General features: G+C 36.1%; 1 protein-coding gene across 1 annotated transcript in view; it reads left to right on the forward strand.

The window, feature by feature from the left end:
• Positions 1-21,389, forward strand: part of Sema3e (semaphorin 3E) — a 230,035-nt gene that overhangs the window by 160,600 nt on the left and 48,046 nt on the right. Inside the window, exon 5 of the mRNA XM_028776074.1 lies at positions 19,504-19,597. Within this exon, the coding sequence (XP_028631907.1) occupies positions 19,504-19,597 (94 nt within the window). The remainder of the gene's footprint in view (positions 1-19,503; positions 19,598-21,389) is intronic.

Raw genomic sequence — 21,389 nt, forward strand, 5'->3', positions numbered from 1 at the left:
AAGCAAAGCAAAGCAAAGCAAAGCAAAGCAAAGCAAAGCAAAGCAAAACAAAACAAAAAACAAACTTTCTTTTGCACAGCAAACCTAAAATCTGATAGAAGAGATAGCATGAATCAGTTAGAAAGAGATGAAAACCAGCTTTTAAAAAGAAACTATTGATATGCTTTGGGTTATCTGGATAATTCAATAAACCTTCTGTCTTTGATAATGCATAACAAATGTTTCAAAAGTTATCCCACAAAATGAAGATTTAGTTATAAAGGGTCATAATCATTAACATATTAAATTCTAGAAAAATCTGAAAAGCTCTAGAATTATAGCAGGAAGTTTTTAGTAAATGGAGGATGTATCAAGATAATTTGAAAGAGTGAATTTGTCTCACTTAATAAGCTAAAGGTGCAGTCGTATTATAGTTAAATGAGGGCACAATAACATAATCATTGTCTTCAGGAAATTAGCAAAATAATTTAAATATAGTTAGTCTCGCTTGAATGTAGATGTCTTGAGATAGGACCTCCTGGTAGTTGTTGCTTACAGGAATAGAAGAGGATATGAACATTTTCTTGCTTCTTTCAAACTTTTACTATTGTTCTCATTATTGTTACTTAATTTATATCTAACTTCATCTCTTCTTTACTTTAAATTTTGTCCTTTCATAGGTACCAGGAACTATCAATACTGATGTGATTATAGTCTTAAAATCTATACCTCCCTCAGGCACTGGCTACCACTGAGTAATTGACCTAACAGTTTTGTGATTTTGAAGTTGATATTTTATTGGAATCATATGGAAGATGAACTTAGACACCAGTTTCTTTCATGTAGCATAAAAGCCTTTGATGTATGGAAATAATTATAGATATCAAAAGTCTGTTCTTATAATGTTGATTGGTGCATCATGTTCTAGACCTACCATAATTTGGTTATTCATTCACTCCTCAAGGGGACCCTGTGTCATTTCCTTTAGTTTGTTCATCTATGAAGCACTTGGGGGGAAGACTGGACTTTAAGATTCTAACACAGTCTTCTAAGACTTATTTCCTTAGGCCATTCACACCCTTCTAATGAGCACAATGTATAACATGCTTTGACTTCATAGACTATGACAAGTGTGACAGGACATCATTACTATGATGAGCTTATTCGACAAACACTGAAGAATCTTGTAGACCAGTCCCTAATCAGTTGTTTTTCACATTGAAGAACAAGTTGCATCAGCTTATGGCACTGAGATACCTTCTAGAGAGGAGAAGCTCTCCTGGTGCCTGGAGAAGGACATACCTTCACCAAGCTTCTGGAGAAAATACCTCTTAACCTTTGCTTAGCCCTTGTGGTTTTTTTTTCAGTGTTGAGTGAGTTCTTGTGACATAGCTTCTCCCACATTAATTCAGAGCTGACCACTCTGATAAAGGCCCTGTGGAAAGCCCTGAGGTTCTTTGCCTTTGCTCATCCCAGTTCCTGTTTCTCACACCGTACCCTTATTACACATACACACACACACACACACACACACACACACACACACGTATGCTGAGGTCATGAGCTATGGGTCTGTGTATCTAGAGAACCACACAAGCCAAAAGGCTACCAGTACACTAGTTACTAGAGAGGGGCAGGCTTCTCTCACTCCCATTGCCTACAGTGGCATACTGACAGGCTGTGTGAGCATGTCACCATGTGACACCAAGGGAAATTTGCTCACCTAGCAGCTACATTCTTCAGTCTTACCCTTCCCTCCATTAATAATATTTTCATAAAGTTTTTCCTCAGCTCTTGATCATTTCTATATTCAATTTCCTAGTACAACTAATATTCTTCATGTCTGTCTGATCTTGCATAATTCCCTTTATCATTTATGGCCTCAATTCAATCTAGAATGATACAAAAAATGATCTACTCTATGACTCTTTTTAAAAAAATCAGTGTCTTGTTAATCTTATTGAAATGAGTGAAACAATTTTATCAAAAGAGAAAGTTTGCATGAGATACTAGGAGATCAATGCTACCTACCATGTCTTGGCAAGTTCATGGATATTTCATTAGATATGATATCAACCCAAACCTTAGCTAATATTAAGCAGCAAATCAGTGGTCTCCTCACAGGAAGAGTAGACGGTGTAGCAATTCATAGGACTTTTCCAGGAACACCAGCCAAGAGCCAAGCAAAAAGATGGCAGTGTATTCAATATACTTGCTAATCTAGATACAAAATAGTATGAGGACATGGACAAATCTAACATGGGCGCAAACTGAAGCTTAACCCGTGTGTAGCAACTTACACCAACACAGAAAGGCCAAAGATAAAAAAGAAAAGAAAACAAAAGAAAAGAAAACAAAAGAAAAGAAAAGAAAACAAAACAAAAACCCCACCAAACCCCACAAATAAACAGAAACACGTAAAGAAACAAATACTATTGGCATTTTCTTAAAACTCTCATTTCTTTAGGTGAATAAAGTGTTTCTGTAATAATAAGAATTTCAGGGGAGTATGGCAAAGAAGAAACGGAAAGGAGCTTAGAGGTAGTGAGATGATGAATGACAAGTTACTCACCCTGTTTCTAGACAAAATCAGGTCTTGTGGATATTCTAGTGAAGTCCGAATAATATCAGTGAATCCTGAGGCTGAAGCAACTCTCCACATCAAATGAAATCATATTGGAGGCTAAAGGTGGATGATAATGAACCCAATTTTAAAAGAAAGTGAAACTAGGGCTAGTGAGATAGCTCAGTGAATAAAAACACTGGTCATCAAACCTGAGGAACTAACTCAATTTAAACCTTGGAACACACAAGTTAGAAGGTGAGGACTGGCTTTCATGAGTTGGCCTTTGACTTCCACACATTTTCTGTGGTATTCACACCTCGCATTGCATTAACAAATAATTTTATTAGGGTTTCTGTTGTGATAAAACACCAGGATAAAAAGCAGCTTGGGAGGAAATATGTTTGTTTCACCTTACACTTCCTCATTACAGTCCATCATGGGAAGTAAATCAGGATAGAAACTCAAGCAGGGCAGGAGCCTGGCATGGAGGCAGTAACTGAAGCAGAAGCTGTGGAGGAACAGTGGTTACTGGTTTCCTCATTTTTAGCATTCTCAGCCTGTTTTTCATAGTATCCAAGATGACCTGGGGTGGCCCCAGACAGTGATCTGGCTCCTCCCACACCAAGCATCAATCAAGAAGATGCCCCTCAGGCTTGCCAAAAAGACCACTCATTTTCTGAATTCCGGTCCTTCTTCCCAAATGACTAGCTTGTGCCAACTTGGAATAAAACTAGCCAGCTTATAAATAAATAATGAAATAAAAATAAAACAGAATATACTAGTCTTTACTTCAAACAATAAGAATAATATGAGCTCTATGAAATGAGATGTTAAAACATCAGAAAATTTGATATGACTTCAACAGCACTTATCTATAAACAATAATGAAAATCATTTTCGGCTTTTGTCTATTTGTACGCTATATTGTACTCTATATTCAAATGTAACCTGCAAACAGTGGACTCGTTCCACCATCCTTTACAAAGATCCCAAAGGATAGAAATAAATTGAAGATCTCATCTGCACAAAATTGTACAAGATATTTTCAGTATTTAGTATCTATCCCCTCTCTCCTATCATCTATCTATCTATCTATCTATCTATCATCTATCTATCTATCTATCTATCTATCTATCTATCTATCTATCTGTCTGTTTGTCTATCATCTATCTATCTATCATCTATCTATCTATTTATCTATCTATCATCTATCTATCAATCATCTATCTATCTATCTATCTATCTATCTATCTATCATCTCTCTGTCTATTTACACTACTGTGTACAGATAGGTATGTTTTTTTAATCTCACATAAGACTATTTTTATGCATATAGCTCTGGATTTATTTATATCCATTTCCCATAGGTCCTCATGGCAGAATTCTAAAAGAGATATTATGGTCTCTAATGGGTCATTTAATTTGGGTCAAGTTGATCTGTTTGTGATTCAGTGCCCTCCTGGTTTGAACAAAAATTATAATAGTGTGTGACGAGTAGAGTTGTAGTGAAACTGAATGAAGATCAATAAAGTACCTAGAAGTGGTACTTGGAAAATATATGCTCAAATATCAGCCATTGACATCACCATCTCCGCTGTTTTTGTAATTTCTTACTTTCTCCTGTAATATCTTCTGCTTTGATCACCCTTTACAAATCTGATTTTTTTTTCTTTTTGGTTTTTTGAGACAGGGTTTCTCTGTGTAGGCCTGGCTGTCTAGGAACTATATTTGTAGACCAGACCGGCCTTGAACTCAGAGAGACCTGCCTGCCTCTTCCTCCTCGGTGCTGCGATTAAAGCTGTGTAACACCACTGTTACTTGTGACACAAAATTCTTTTTCTGCTGTCACTTTAACTGACAATCACATATTCAAAGTGTGATTTTCTTACAAACCCATTCTTCCATTCCTCACTACTATCCACCCTGCTTGTTTTCCTTCTGCTTCTGCCTGTAATCTCATTTGTAACCTCGCTCTGCCAAGTACATTGAGTCGACTGTATCCAACCCATTTCTCTTTTCTTTTTCACATCAGGATCATTCTTATCTCAATTGTTCCATCAGTATGACATACTTTCCCCCGTATTATTTCTGATGTCAAATTCATCTTGCTAATCATTAAGTCTCTTCACATATTTATGAGTTTCTGCTGGGCCATGATGGAAGAAATCCAAATGCCTGACCTCACTTAGCCAGTGTCCCCTTCAGCCTGGCTTTTTTACACTCTTCGATCTTTGTTCTCCCCTGCTTATTAATCTTGTGATATGTGTTTGCTGAGTCAACCAGTATTTATTGTGGCTGCTTTCCTCAATCTTTCATTCCTATTTATACCGAAATGACTTATTTGTTCTTCTAGGATATCATATGTGTGTTTAAGGTACATGTGACTAAGAGCTTTCTCTTAGTACATGTGAGTTTGGACACATTTGTTAATAGATCTGAAATGATGAAACTTTATTTGTAAACTCAGGATAAAATTATCTATCGCATTGTAATAGTAATACATTAAATTAAATGTTGAGAAGTGACAGAGAAAGTATTCCCAATATTGGATCTTAGCAAACTGGTGTTTTTATTTTTTCATTAAATCATCTTATAATATTGCTAATATTCCCCCATACTCTCAAGCCAAACCACCATAATCTCATGGTCAAAAATAGTTCAAATGTTCACATGACAGTTTAGTTAAATAAGACTTTTATAAGAGATATTGACATGAAGTCTTCATCTGATCATTTCAGTTTGGTTTCTGTTCAATGCAGAGTTCACTTTTGTTCTCTGATGTTCTTTGTAGGATCATTGTACATTTAAATTGTTATATTTAGTACTTATTATCAAAAGTAAAGGAAAGTAAGCTGGGCATAGTGGCACATGTCTTTTAATCCCAGTCCTCAAGAAGCTGAGGTAGGGAGGTCTCCGTGTGTAGTTTAATACTAGCTAGGTCTACATAGTGGTATCTTGTCACAACCAAAGTGGGGAAGAGGAGAAAAATATAGGGCAGCACCTAGTGTTTGTGAAGTGCTTGGAAGAAATGATTAAATGACCATTTGCATAACATTACAATGTTGTACACAGAGTGGAGCACTCTTTGATTCGAAAAGCTGACCTATTGTGGAGTGGTCATTAGATGAGATGTCTACTCTGCATTGTTTGATCTTCACCCACTTATCAGATGCTTCTACTGAAAGACCCTGCTCACTCAAGTCAAAGGTTTATATAAATCTATTATATATATAGCGATCTCTTTCATATATCATATATATGATATAAATATGTATATGTGGCAAGAGAAGTAACTGTACAGAAAGATTAGTAAATATATAGAGAGACATAAATCCTTAAAATGAAATGCATTAAGGAGGTTATTATTCTGTCTCCATACTAAAATAACTTTCTTATACTTTGGTAAAATGAGGAATTAAGAACAAAGAGAAAGGTTGGAAATTCAGGCTCAGATTCAGTCCTTGTAGCAGAGCTTCGTGCTTCAGATATAGACTTTGACTGTAAATCCTAATATTAGAGAACATTATTTAATTTCTTGAGGATCAGAGAATAATTTGGGAATAACAGTTTATGCAAATATAAGATAGCTCAATATAGGCACATTTCTTGTTCTGTATATTTCTTCTTTCCTTCAGAGACAGCCAGGAGGCCTTTTATCAAGGCTCCTCTGAGTATTATGAACATCTTGGTCCATTAGCCCTATTTTTTCTAACTTTCTTTGTTGACACTATTATGTCCAAAAGCTCTGTGGTTTCAGCCAGGCTGAATGACGAGTCGACTGTTACAGAAAGCACACTTTGCCATGCAGCTGTCCTGTCCCTACTGCACAGATGGCGGATTTATTTTTCCTTTTACCAGCAGCCCCTTTCTTCCCCACACAGGACTGTGATCCTTTGTGATTGTGTATGACTCAATGCAATAGTAGCACCCAGCCTTGAGGAGTTTTCAAATGTGCCCAAGTAAAGGGGGGCAGGGAGTGCAGAACTGGGGTTGTTTAGAAGACTGTCTGAATCCTAAAAAGGGGTATGACCTCATGAGAAGCAGATATTCATCATTTTACAAAAAGCATCTTTGTCCTAAAAACGGAATTATGATTTTTCCCTTCATTCTGCATGGTCAGAATAACAGTAGAGCAGTCAAATTGAGGGATGGTACATAGGGAGAGCAGGCAGAAGAGAATAGCCAGATTTTGTAACTTAGTTGGAGCTAAAATTAGTACTTTCTTGCCATGTGTTTATGTCTGAATAATTTTATCAAACCAATAGTCAAACTTTTGAATGTATATGTAATTCTTAGCTTCCTATATAAGCCTCCTATATTATGTTAGAAATTAACATCTAGAAATGATTTAGTCATATGTATATACATATATATAGCTATGCATATGTAATTCACATATTGTATATATAGATGTGGTGTTAATACTCTTGTATATCTTACATTTAATAAAAATCAGACGCATTACAATTCAGTTATTCAGTATTGCCTGTCAGCTATCTTATGAATAGAGAAATTAAATACCTTGTACTGAAAAACGTAATTTTTGTAAAACTATAATTTTTACAAATTATGTATACAGTAACCATATATCTAAAACTGTTTAAAAGTAGCCCATTGTAATTGTTAATATGGTATTTTGCTCAGTAAATGAAATGATGATAGTTGGACCATGAAACCAGTTATAATAGACATTTGTTTTCTTCTCCTGTTGCATACATAGAGACCTGCTTCGATATTGCATCATTTGTTTACATAAAGAGAATCCAGATAATCTACCTATGGGTCTTACTATGAAATGGTGTTTTTGTTTCAACTCAAGCTGCAGATCAGAAATCTTTATAGATTGGTTAGCCATGAGTGATAGATTTTTTTATCCCATTAGTTAGTCATTTTCCAAAATCAAACACAGGTGATAATAAGACAAATAAATCAGAATCAGATGGATAATATAATTGAAAGAAAACTGTGCTGGTATTTCAAGTAATAAAAACTGCATTTGTTTTCTTTATCTCAAAACTAGTTGTTTAATTGTGATTTTTAAAATTATTTAATTAAAACATAATTACATCATTTCCCTTTCTTTCTCAATCTCTCTAATCTCTCCCATTTTCCACACAAATTCAAGGACCTTTTTTTAAATTATTGTTTTGCACAGAGACATACAACTAAATATAGAAAGGTTCCTAACGACTTTGTTAGTGTTGCTTATTTGTGTATAGTTTGTGGGTTGATTACTGGTATTGGATAACCAATTATAAGAGTCTTCCTCAGGAAGACAAATCCTCCCTCTCTCAGCACTTGTTAATTGTCTCTAGCTCCTCATTCAGAGGTGGAATCCTGTGAGATTTCCCCCAACAACATTGGGAATGTCAGCTGGTGTTATTATTGTTCAGGTCTTGTTTAGGCAGCCATATTGCTGAGACATCACGTATGCACCTTCCCTGTCGCATCTAGAAGATGCTCTCAAAGCTTGGTCCTCTTGGACCGTATATTCTCTATCACTCTTCTGTGATGCTATCTGAAACTTAGATGTAAGGATTGTGTTGTAAATGAACTAATACAACTGTTTTCTGTATTTTCACCAGTTGTATCTTTCAGTAATGCTGTTCTTCCTTCAGCTTCCAAGAGAAGCTTGTTTGATGAGGGGTAAGAGCTAGACTTGTAAGTATTAGGACTGCAGTTAAGAGTTCTACTAGCTTAGAAAAATGGCTACGTTAAGTTCTTCTTCAAGATCTGTGATCTCAGCAACCAGCTGGCTACTTTTACAGTACTAGGCATGATTCTCTTCCTGTTTAGAAGGGCTTAAATCCACTTAGACAGCTATTGGTTACTACCAACATGTAAGTGCCACTGTTGTACCATAAGGGATATCTTATTGTACTGGTCACTACAGTGGTTTGTAAGCATCACAACTGGGTAGAACTATTGATTACATTCCTCCTTTGTCAGCTTGCATAGCATCGGGGCAGAGAAAACTTAATTCCTAGGTCCTCTTTCCAAAATACACATATTCACGTATTCAATAATAGAGACCACTTCCTGAAGGCAGTTCGGGGTAATAGCAGTAACCTAATGATGTTTTTGGAATCATTCAGACTCTCCTTACCAACAACTCTAAAGATGGATTCTCATGCCTCTCACTAGGCTTTCTGGTAAGTAGTCTATGGCTCATGGGAAGGAAGAAGTCTTTATAGATTGGTTAGCCATAAGTGATGGATTTCTTTTAATCCCATTAGTTAGTCATTTTCCCATTAGTTAGTCATTGTATCCTAAAGTGGTGCAACTTTATAGGCAAAATGGACACACACACACACACACACACACACACACATACACACACACACACACACACATACATTTTATATAATTGTAGGAAATATAGAATAATGATTACCTAAGGCTATTTCAAACCTTCTTATGGTTATTTATCCTTCCTCTCTCCCCACCAAAAGCTGTTCTCCTAAGTATAACTTTTAAAATGTGACTATACGGGCTAGTTTCCCAAACATCACTTATGTATGCCTGTTTATCTTCCTAAGCTTGCTTACTCTTACATCACTCTGTCAAGTTAGTATGTTTTTGGCATTCCAGCTCATGTAGTCTTCATGAAATGATAGTATGCAATGAATATGTCATAAAAATAAATGTCATAACTAGAATTAAAAAATAATAAGATATAAATTGATTAGAATATTAATGTTGGGTTCAAAAATTACAAAATTCTACTGTTGTAAATGATTTTTATAATCTGTTGTGTATATATATGTACATTAAACTAATTTATAGCATCTGATTGTGAACTGAAAATTACTGTGAACATATTGAAGAATACATAAAAAACTAAGAATTTTCCAAAATTCTGCAGTGTCTTATGGTGAACAAGAAGGTACTTGTACTTTAACAAGTACTTGCAAAAAGTGTTTCAAGAAGTACGTAATTTCTGGGAGCACTGCTGGTGCAAAGGCTCCCATCGTTGCTAATTTTAAAAAGATTTATAAACTAATAAGAAAGCATTTTAAGGACTATAATATTTTGTGTGTGTTGAAGGAAGGTTAGGGACTCGTAAGAATGTTGATATAAAGCATTTGAGATCAGTAAAGCTAAAGTACGGGCAAAAGTCAAACTTTGGACAGATGTGGCCCAGCTGTGTCTTCTGTGCAACCTTTGAGACAATCAGTTTTCTTTATAACTATATTAGTTTAAGCAACCTCCCCAAGTACATATTATTGAGCTTTAATGTCCTTTTTAGTCCAATAATCATAGTCCCTATTGTTATTCAATATTGATTATAACATGGTTTCTAACTGCTTACTTAAGGCAAGTTTAATATATTTATAATACACACACACACACACACACACACACACAGAGAATATTATATTTATATCCAGAGCAGACTTATGAGGTCAGTATTTATGTTAGGCTCACTGAGATATTGTGTACACATCACCATGCTAAGAAAAATTTTGCCCTGACATGTTTAAATAGCTAGTGTTCCTTCACAAACGTGAAGAGGAACAACATTCCTCTTGCTTCCTGATATCAATGTTGATAGAATATGTGGACCATAGACAATTAAAGATGCTGTAAAGTACAACCACATAGGAGTATATGTAATACTACAGGAAAGGTAACATAGACTCTGCAGAAAATTGCATAGAAAATCATTGCAGGATATCAAAAAAGTTGTTTTAAAAGAACACTTCCTTATGGGTAAATAGAGAAAAGGATAGTGGCATTCTGTTTCCAGAAAAAAATTGCAATACAGAAACTGAAAGTATTATCAAAAATAATTTGTAATAATTCTGATAGGGTAATCCAGTGTTGATTGGATGGAAGAATCAGGAGAAATAAATTTGGGATCAAAGAAAGGCCATGGTTACTACCCTAGGGGTTAGTTTTGCTTGAGAGCAGATGGACCAATGGACTTAGAATAATTCCTAAGCATCTCTGTGGGAGGATGCAGAGAAAGTCTGTAGTGAAGGAACTGTGATGCTGAGCTCTTCCAGAAGGCTGGAGAACAGCAGAGTACAGCCCAAGAACATGGTCCCACAGAAGCCCAGTAGGCAAGGGACTCCAACTGGATCTTAAAATAATTTGAACGGACAAACGAGTACAGACACAGGAATGTCATAACGATGTTAAACCAAGAAGCAGGGGAAAATGAATACTCTAGGAAATAATTAAGAGAGAACCACAAAGAAAGATAATTTTGACTTCAAATATAGACTAAAGTGAATGTTTGTGTAAAACCAGAAAATTTGACGTAGATGTGTTATACCTGTATGATGAATGCTGTAAGTGCCATTTTAGTGCAAGTTTCCAAGCCCTTCCCAAAATACTGAATTAAATATAAACATTTGAGCAAATATCTAACAAATGATGAGATAAATATTTTCTTAATTGAAAAAAACAATATTCATTTCTACTGCAGTTATGTATTGAGAACCTCTTAAAAGATACCCAGCGATGTTCAGCAAAGCAACACACACACCCTCTTGTTTGCAATGACAGAAATGAGGAAAACTGAAATGATTATAAATATAGAATAGAAAATATTTTCTGAGTATTGCAAAGCCTCCTATTGCTTCTGAGTCCTGTAGAAAGGTTTCTATTTTCCAAGAGTGCCTTCTGACTTTCATGTGCTTACTTTGAGGAAGGAACAAGAAAAATTTTAATAAAAATTTCCTTCTACATTTTAAAGTGCTACATAAATATGAAAAATTATCAGTAGGGAAAAAATAAAAGAATAGAATCAAAAGGCAGAACTATTAACTTTAAAGTCTAAACATTCATTCAGTTTTACTTCTTTTTCCCACTTGCTTCTTTATGTTTGGGAAAGATTTCAAATATTTGTTAGTGTTTGAATTTCATGTGAGAAGGGCAAAAACAAATGGTAGAGTAACCCATTCTACAAATGTACTTATGATACACATCCTCTCATGAAAAGGGTTAAGGTGTAACTTTCATGATTGAAAGTACTGAATTAACATTGCTGGTATGTAAGGAACTTCAGCTATTCCAATGCCTTACCCTCAACGTTAGCAAAAGCTCGAAATTATTGTCAGATTTTTCCTGTATTCATATGCTTCAGGTTTCCCCCTTCACTTCTCTGAGAATGTCCAAGTGACACAGAAAGGAAACATGATGGTATTAGTTCAAGAAACTAATTACTATTTGAAAGCATTTTATTTAATTGACATTACACTTACTATCTGACATGTAATGTCTTACAGTTCTTGAAATCCCTCAGCTTTTAGGCTAGCTGGGTTCTAAGGGCCTGCTGCAATTTGAAAAAGAGAAATTCTGCAAACAACTAGCATTTATATTTAGAAATATTTTTGAGGTGTATATGTATATCTGTCTACTCATATTACTATGCTAGATGTTCTGCTTGTTTTCAATGGTGGGAGAACACAATGAAAAAAATTGTCTGTATCACACTGAAGCAGAAAATATAGCCCACATGCTAATAGTGGTGATTCCTTGTAAATTTAAAGGACCCCATTCAGACTGAACTCCAGCTGTTAAAACACAGATAATGAAAAGCTAGTGTAAGTAGTGACCAAATCCTTCAATAAGGTTAAACTCCAGAATCACACATTGCTTGAACCGTGAACCTGATTGCTTAGGGGTCACTGACAACGGCTCTATGCCTCAAGCTCTCTGGTTTATTGACTGAATTTCATGGCAGAAAGTGATATTACTTGATTATCAATATATGTTTTTATTGTGATGTATATATTTACATTATTTGCTATGGTTATGGTAAAGACAATACACACACACACACACATATATATATATATAATACATATGTATAATATATATATATATATATATATATATATATATATATCTTTTATCACAACAATAGCAAATGATGTAATTTTAAAACTTGAGGTAATCTGAATAATACCAGCAAAGCAGTTAAAATTTGGAAACTGCTTGTTACCACCATGATGTTAGTACTCTTTGCCATATTAAAAATTACTATAGTGAGCTGAGAGAGTAAAGATGACTTAGCTCAGTGTGGTTTTTCTGTCACCTTAATCAGGCTAAAAAAGCTTCTACTTTAAGGTCATGATCAAAACGAACAATTAATCAAATAAAAACTACCATCACATCAGTTGTTTGATGAAGGTATACTCAATGTCTTCAGCGGTCATCATCAAAACAATGAGTGGAGGGAGAGGGCAAGGGAGAGAAGACAGGGAGAGGATACTTTGAGTGATAATTATTGCCCTCTGTGTTACACTCATACGAACTGCAAACGACTACAAGCTGTCTTCAACAGAGTCTCTGGGGATAGCATAAGTAATCTGTGCAACTCCTCTATCTTGTTTATAATTTCATTTTACTATCTGCACGACTCACTTCTTATCTATTCACTTCAAGTTTAACTCATTAATCTTGGAAAGCCCACATCATAAGGTGTAAAAACATATGTAAAACGCATTATCTTTGTCGACTACCCAGGGCAAGGAAGAACATACCTATTTGCTCTTTCATTGATTTAGCCACCTAATCAAGCCCACAATGAAAGCCAATACCTACTAATGCAGTGAAAAATAGGACCATATTTATAGGCATTTATAGACAGCCACATTAAGAATGCCCAATGTACAGATGGTCTAATTTTAGATAAACACATAAAATCACACCTATGTTTTATATGCTATTTTGGACGTGTATTATGAAGAAACCAGATCGGGAAATTGACTCCTGAACGGGCAGCGTTGAGTCAGACACTATAAACAGCTCTGAAGCATGTACTTGGTGCCAGTTATTTATTTGACATAGGAAATTCAAAGATAGCAGTTGGAACATTTCCTCAAGCCCCTAGTCCTTTAAAGGAAAAAGACAAGTAGATTAATATGTTTTTTTTTAATATTGGTGTATAAAAAACTGTAGAATGCTACGGGCAGGAGGTAAAAGAGCATTATGATAAGCAGTGGGATCAGATAGGGAATCCTGAGTTGCAAAGGGGAGTCTCAGTTCTTGATAACATATGGGCAAGATTATCCCAAATCCACTGTTGAGCTAAAAAAAAAAAATCCTTAGAAGTTCTTCAGGATAGCTGGTACACAACCTAGAGAAGAAAGTGCGAGGAGAAGCACTCCAGTATGCAGCACTGTGTGTGAAAACCAAAGGCCTCAGGACTTCTGAGTGTGTGTGTGAAGTCAGCAGAAGAGATCAAGTTGGGAGCTGATAAGAAGAAATTCACATTTCAGAAAGAAAAGTTCCTTAGCAGAGCAAAGGTCTGAGAAGCAGGTGGTGTAGACTATCTGTGAAGCTGTGTTAAAATCAGGATGATAATTCTGAAAGGAGTGAGACAAATAAGTTCCAGAGAGCAGGCGAGGATGCTAAGGAGGGGACAGTGAATATGAAGGATAATTGTGTATTTAAGTCTGATGACAATAAGGTGCTTCCACCATGTTCAGTTCCATCTCTGTACCAGGCTTAAACGCTAACATGTAAAGAACTTGAAAAAAAAATCTTTTACCTCGTAACATAAATGGTGAAAGCCAGTTTTCTGCAGAAGTTACTAGGTAGTCTGCTGACCAGAGAAATAGCTGCTAGAACAGACTTTAAAGAGAAATTCTAGGGAAACAAGTTACAATTTCACAGGTTTGGCCCAAGTCATGCATTTCAGTGACAGATTAGTTTTCAATACTTGAAACCTTTAAATTCTTCATTGATGTTAATTGTGCTATCCTGAATGCAGATCAATTATAGATAAATTTGTTTTATTGTTCTTTAAAATGTTACTGTATGTAGCATGTAAAATTAGACATATTTAAGGATTTCATATGATGCCTGAATATGAGCACATATTATGAAATGTACTAATCAGAACAAATGTATAATCTCCTCAAATACTTATTATGTTTCTTTATGGTGGGAACACTGAAAATTCTTTCTTCCAGATTGTTGAAGAATATTTTCAATTGTCATTATTGATGGTCCCTGCAGCAAGACCCCAGAACTTACTATGTCTATCTTATTGTGACTTACTATGTTTCTGTTTTTTCCTTCTTGACTCATCTCTTTTCACTGTAGTCTTCGTGGGTCCGAGTTTTGCCATGCCGCTGGGGTGTTGGGCAGATGAAACATGGAGCGCCAGACTGCATTTACTCTGCACTGGCTGGAGTAAAGAGCACCTATACACACCGTCAGAGATGGAAAACGCAGCCTAGGATGTAGGAGGCTGAAGCTAGGGGTTCCTAAGCTCCCAGGCATCCAGTCATGGCTGGAATCTGCATGGAGTCCGGTTGGGAAGGAAGGGTCGGGGGTCCATGGCCCTGCGACAAGGAGCCTGTTGGTGTGGGGTAGAGGGCTCCCAAACTCTTGGACATCCAGATGTCACTGGTTCGCAGGGACTTGGGAACAGAGTGGGTCCATAGACTTCTGGACTCCCATATGCTGCTGACAGTTGAGGAGCAGCAGAGAACAGAGGATGTTGGCAGGTTGAGGATGAGCCTGGGCGTGGGGGGATGGGGAACTCTGGCTTAGCTCGTGGGTAGAAGTCTTTAACTTAGTGGTAGTTATCTGTGAGCACAGGGAGGGGCCTTCTGCGGGAAGCTTAGGCACCAAGGCTCTTTTAGGCAAAGGCTTTCGGCCTTCTCATGCTCTTCATGGAGATTCCTGATGAAAGAGAATGTCCTTGGTTCCAAACTGTTTATTGATTGTTCATGGTAAAAAATGGGTGCATTTCCACCTTCTCAGGGTGGACCAGAGATTAAATATCTTTTGCAGAAATGAAAACTTACTGGCCAATCCCCCAGGGCCTCTAGATACATCGTTAGTGTGGAAAACTCTTTTCTGGGCTACATGACCATAGGTCCTGTTTCCTTCTTCTTCTTCTTTTTTTCTTTTTTCTTTTTGGTTTGGTTTTTCGAGACAGGGTTTCTCTGTGTAGCCCTGGCTGTCCTGGAACTCACTCTGTAGACCAGGCTAGCCTCGAACTCTCGAACTTAGAAATCCGCCTGCCTCTGCCTCCCAAGTGCTGGGATTAAAGGCGTGCGCCACCACCGCCCGGCTTAGGTCCTGTTTCCTATATGGGAAGTGTGTCATGTGTTCCAGGCGAGGAATCTGCTAGGGAGAAATGAGCCACCTATCATCTCAGGTGGGTGCCTGGATGCCGGGGACTCTGAACCCACTCAACCTTACTGAGTTTTCTGGCACAGTCCACTGTCCCACAGTCTTGAGTGCCATGAATCATTCATGATATTCTCCATTGTCATTAGGAGATTAGACTTAATACCATGAAAGCTAGGTTTACAGATAGGAGAATCTGGAAAAAAAGACATGAGGCTAATGAATAGACAGAAGGAAAATAGACAGGCAAGCACCACTGTTCTCTTGGCAGCTGTACAACTTTTTCAATGCTATTGTAGCAAATAGTCATAGGTTTCATGGCAGAAATCACCATATGTTCTAGTTCACAATTCTTGAAGTGAAAAATCTAAACTGCATCTTACTAGGTAAGAACTGAGATGTCAGGTGGACTGACCAATTGGGAACTGACTTCATCGTCATCAGCAGCTTCGAGAGATCAACTGTGAACTGTTACTACCCCATTTGTCCATCTTCAGAGCAGGCACTGGTGGTCCTCACTTCACCTATCATAAATTTAATTGGATAATCCTGTTTTTCATCATCAAATCTCCTTTGTCAGGGCATATGTGATTACATTATATCCATTTAGAACATCAGGTAGTCAACACATCTCAACATCCTTAAGTTGTGCCATCTGCAAAATGTCTTTGCTAGTGTTGGTCTAGGGATTAAGCAAGACGAGAATTCGGTGTCTCCATTTTTCTGTCTGTTACAGTATCAGTGACTTAGTTATAGAAAAGAGATTGAGACACTTACTACAAATTGATTGCAACTGTGTTATTTCAGAAGACATAATGAAAAGTCTCAGAGAAGATATAAAATTGGAACAAAATTGTGACATTTCTATTAATAGTAGAGCCGATGGGATGCGCCTTCTTAAATGATCCCTCTCCTGGTTTATTTATTAGGAATTTTACATTTGCTATCAGCAGACTGATGGGTTTAAAATTAGGTTATTTTCAGTGTGTCCATTAAAGAGGCAAATTCTTTTTAGGGCTATTCAGCCTTAACCACACACAAAAATTGTTTTATGTCATAAAGCATCATTGACTTTGTATGTGACAATTTTTATTTCTGAATTATTCCTGCTTTAACTTTTAACTGCTCTAAACTGTCAGAAAGCCTGTGAGTACAGATAACTTACTTAGGCAAAATGTCTGACAGCCACTTATACATTTCATAGGCAGCTGAGAGGTGGTGATGAAGCTGATACTTGAAAGGAGATGAAATTATGACTTCAGACAATGCTGCCTATGGTCAGAGGCTTACTTCACAACTCAGGTCATTACAGTAAACTGAGTCCTTAACTTGCTTTTACTATTGGGTATTTAACAAGTTTATTATAATAGCCCTTGTGACAAAAAAGTGAGCATATTGTTATGACTTTATCTGATTCAGTACCTCAAAAAGAAAGGTAAAAGCAGATATAATATTTTTTTAAAGATGTACTATACTGTAATTAACATAAAGAATATTTGGAGCACCTATATTAACATTCTGCAAGAAGGTTTCCCACATTCTGAGCAGTAGTGTGAAAACAAACAAAAAACAGAAAACAAACAATGGCATTTTCATTAGAGAAGTTGCAAACCTATTTGTTTTCAAAACTGAAATGATAAATTGTATAAACTTTTAGGATTAGAAGAATATAGACTTTTATTAGAGAGGTGGAATCAAATAAAGAAGTTTAATTTATTTACTATTTTAACATAAGCAATGTTGACCTAGGTTTTTGCCATTGATCAAATAAATATGAAATCTGCATGAAAAAAGGGGGAAGTGATTTTAGTCAAGGTCCTTCTGAATGTTGTCCAGCATGAGATACTGATGTCTAAGACTATATTAGGATTCAGTGTTAGTATTCATGTCTTCTTGCTGTGGAATTTGATTTAACGAGTCTCCGTCTTCTCACAGCCTCTGACGGGTAGATGTTGCATTGATGTGCCTCTCATAGGACGAACATTCCAGCATGATCATGCATTCACCAAATTGTTTTCAAAATGACAGGGCTATGGGTTTCTTGGTTGATCAGACATGTGCTGAAATCCAAAATTCAGTGTAAGTCTCAAGAACCTATGTGATGGGAAAACTCACAAAATTTTAAAGAAATTTTAACGTCATTACCCCCTGTTCAACAAATCTAGGATTTTTGAATGACTATCTCCTTTGCATTTTCTATTTCTTTCACTCATGTGAATTTTAAACTCACTGTGTGATCCTTCCTCAAACACATCAGCCCTCTTCTTTGTACACTTTCCAACACCTTCAGTGTTTGTGCTAGTGTCTAGTACTATCTTTTAGAGACAGTAACCTGATTAGCAGCTTGAGATGAGAAGGTAAGTATTACAGAGGTTTAACCTATACAAGATTTTGACATTAGCAAACATCTCAATATTTTCTTTATGAGTTTTCTATACCTTTAAAATGTATATGCTTTTTGCTATTTGTTTTCTCAAATACTTCACAAAGTGACGGGACTTGGAGGGGCAGGCAAAACTCACACTCACACACTTGTTAACTTGCACGGAGTGCTCTGGGTTTGCTCTGCAAATTTGTATGAAACTCTCAACACCAAAATTAGCTTGTAAGATCTACAATTCCTTCTCAGTTGGCCAATTTTTTCTCTTGCCTTTGAAAATTATTTTCCATGAACACTTAAAGAAGATTCTTCCAATTTACTGCCATCTATACTGTCTTCTAAGTTGTGGAAAACAGCGGAACAAGAACACATTCCTGCTGTACCCTACAGGGCCACACCTCTAGGCTGTTCTACAGTGTTTCAGATTCAAAGACAAGAATAGGGGTCATAGGGGTCAAATGAGCTCAGCATTTACTGGAAGGGTTTTGGAATAGAAAAGTCAGGATAGTGATTTTAGGCCACCACACAGGTAGAAAGGCAACATATAGAACAGGGCACAGGAGGGAATGGGGGAACTGGTAACTCAAGGTGAAGCTTAAGAAAAGCGTATCCAACTGTGGTCCCCTGCTGTGGATGTGGACTTACTGCTCACCGAAGACTCTGCAGTCCTTATTAACAGAATTTTCTACTGAAAATTACTCTTTTCTACAAAAGTTTCCACAGTTGGTATTATTGCTACTTTCCTATATTCCTTTCTTGTACCCAAATCACTTATGGCAGACTTGCTGGAATATATATATGTATATATATATATACATTTTCTGTAAATATATTTATGAAATAGAAGCCAATTGTATAATAGTATTTTTGTGGAAATATTTAATTATCTATTAATGTAAAGACATATTACAAATTAAAAACAAAATACTGAATAAAATATGACATTAACATAAATGTACATTGAAATGAATAAGTTATGAGCTAATCTTTCTAAACTATCAGTATTGAATATTTAAAAATAACATATGATGAAAATTATTAAAATAAATATTCTAAACTGTTGGTAGTAAATTTTATTCTTACACTTTTCCAAATTATTCTAAAAATTAATAAGCCACATTAGGGATAAAAACCTCAATTCTCCTTTTATCACTGAATCTCTTTCAGTGCCTTCTTCATTTAGTTTTCTTCTTTGGACTATTTAACTGGCTTATCTCAGTGTAGCTAACATTATCTCACTGACTGAGAAAACCTGCTAATTTCTCTCTTCCCCTCTGACAACAGTGAGTGTGCATGAGGATCTGTCAAGTCTTTGCTTATTTATAAAATGCACTGTGTAACTACATATCTTCCTGTTATCAGGGTCTTGATGAGACTATGTAAGTTGTTAGAGACCTAACTTTCCTGTGTTTTATGTGAGCAATTAAACTCTTATCACAATTGGCACCTTTACAATGTCTTTCTGTTTTCTTTCCAGGACCCCCTGTTTCACCTGGAGTCACACAGATCTGAGAGAGGAAGGGGCAGATGTCCTTTTGACCCCAACTCCTCCTTTGTGTCCACGCTAGTTGGTAATTATCTTTGACACAGACATGAGGTGTCAGCCATGGTGATTTAAAATGTAGTTTTCAACTTCCATACATTCTTTAGCATTTCTTTATACACTATGCCTTGCCAAATCTATCAGCTGGTATTTGGAGAAATGATCCTGAATTTCAAGACACGATATTTTTGGTAATCTTATTCTAAAATAACTGCAGATGCCATGAAGTACTTGTGTCTTATGATGAAAACTCAAACATCTACAAATAATTGAAACAGAGTGATTTTTATGGTGGCATTTAGCATTCAGAAAATAGAAGTTTATAATGGCTTTATAAAAACATAGCCAAAGAAAATCAACTATTTTAAAATATGTCAATTTTCTATCTCACTACATGAAATAACCTAGAGAATTTTATGTATGTGTGTGTGTGTGTATGTGTGTGGTTGTTGTATGCTTATTTTACATTTTTTGTTATCCATAGTAGCAAAAACTCAATCTAAAGTTATTTATTTAAATTTTTATTATACATTTTCTCTCTGTCTCTCTGTCTTCTGTCTCTGTCTCTGTCTCTCCCTCTCCTTCTCTCTCTCTCTTTCTCTCTCTCTCTGTTCCCCACTTACCTACATTCTCCTTATGCTAAAATATAAACTATAGTCTGATCAGCTCAAACTGTACTAAACATGTACATTGAAAGAATGCAGAAAGATCATGCTATGTGACATATGCTGCAGTTTAATTCAGAATAAGTAAATGAGTTGCCCTAAGACCTCTCTTGCTACAATGAAGAAGTATGCTTTTCTGAATTATTTACATTTGAAAACGATGCCCTTGTCAAAGTATTTCAGAACTGCAACAATATGAGAATATGAGAATTCCTATAAATAAACTTAATGGAAGCAATTCTTCATATCTAACAAATGACCTAAGAGTTCTCAGTATTGAGAGGCTCTGAGGGTCCCTGTGAACCAGATGCTATTATTACATTTTCAATGTATATTTTCAGTTGATCATATATATGCTCATTTCTCATGACCATCAACTCTCATTTCTCCTTGAAGAAAATAAAAAGCTATAATTTGTAGAGACATCATATTCTACGTAAACTGATAAAACTTGGAATTCCTTCTGATGTTTAGAAATATACTCTGAAGGGCTGCAGAGACGGCTTCTTGTTTAAGGGCACTGCTAGCCCTTGCAAAGCTCTGTGGTTCAAGTCCCACAGGTGTCTCATAACCTATTCTAATGCTAGTTCCAGGGGATCTGGTGTCCTCTTCTGACCCCTACAGTCACCACACCCACATTTACCCAGACACACATGACACATGTGCAGATAAAACACCCAAACAATAACAATTAAGATTAAAAATATAAAAGTAGAATATGCTATACTTGATTCACACTGTACACTGGAATCTGTTTTCTTAGAGTGTTTCAAGATTTTGATGAGCCTTGTATTCTGTTGACTCCATGTTTCTATCTGGATCATTATTCTCAGACACAGACAAGGAAAATTTTATAGGGAAATAAAAATCTGATATTAGCTCTATTAGTCAGAAGCTACGACATTAACATCAAAATTAAAAATATTCTAAAATGATAATTTTGTATAGCAAGTTGAGACTTGACTAAATATGTATTTTTAAAAATGTACAATTTTTTTTGTTTTTTACATTTGTTGATTTTTTTTTATTGGATGATTTATTTACATTTCCTATGTTGTCCCCTTACCCCATCCCCCACCACCCCCTTGGAACCCCCAATCCCCTCGACCCTCCTCCTTCTTCTCTGTGGATGTAACCTCTATCTACCCCCCCCCC

The sequence above is a fragment of the Grammomys surdaster genome, unplaced genomic scaffold (assembly GCF_004785775.1).
Source record: "Grammomys surdaster isolate TR1022 unplaced genomic scaffold, NIH_TR_1.0 264, whole genome shotgun sequence".
NCBI classification, from domain to species: Eukaryota; Metazoa; Chordata; class Mammalia; order Rodentia; family Muridae; genus Grammomys; species Grammomys surdaster.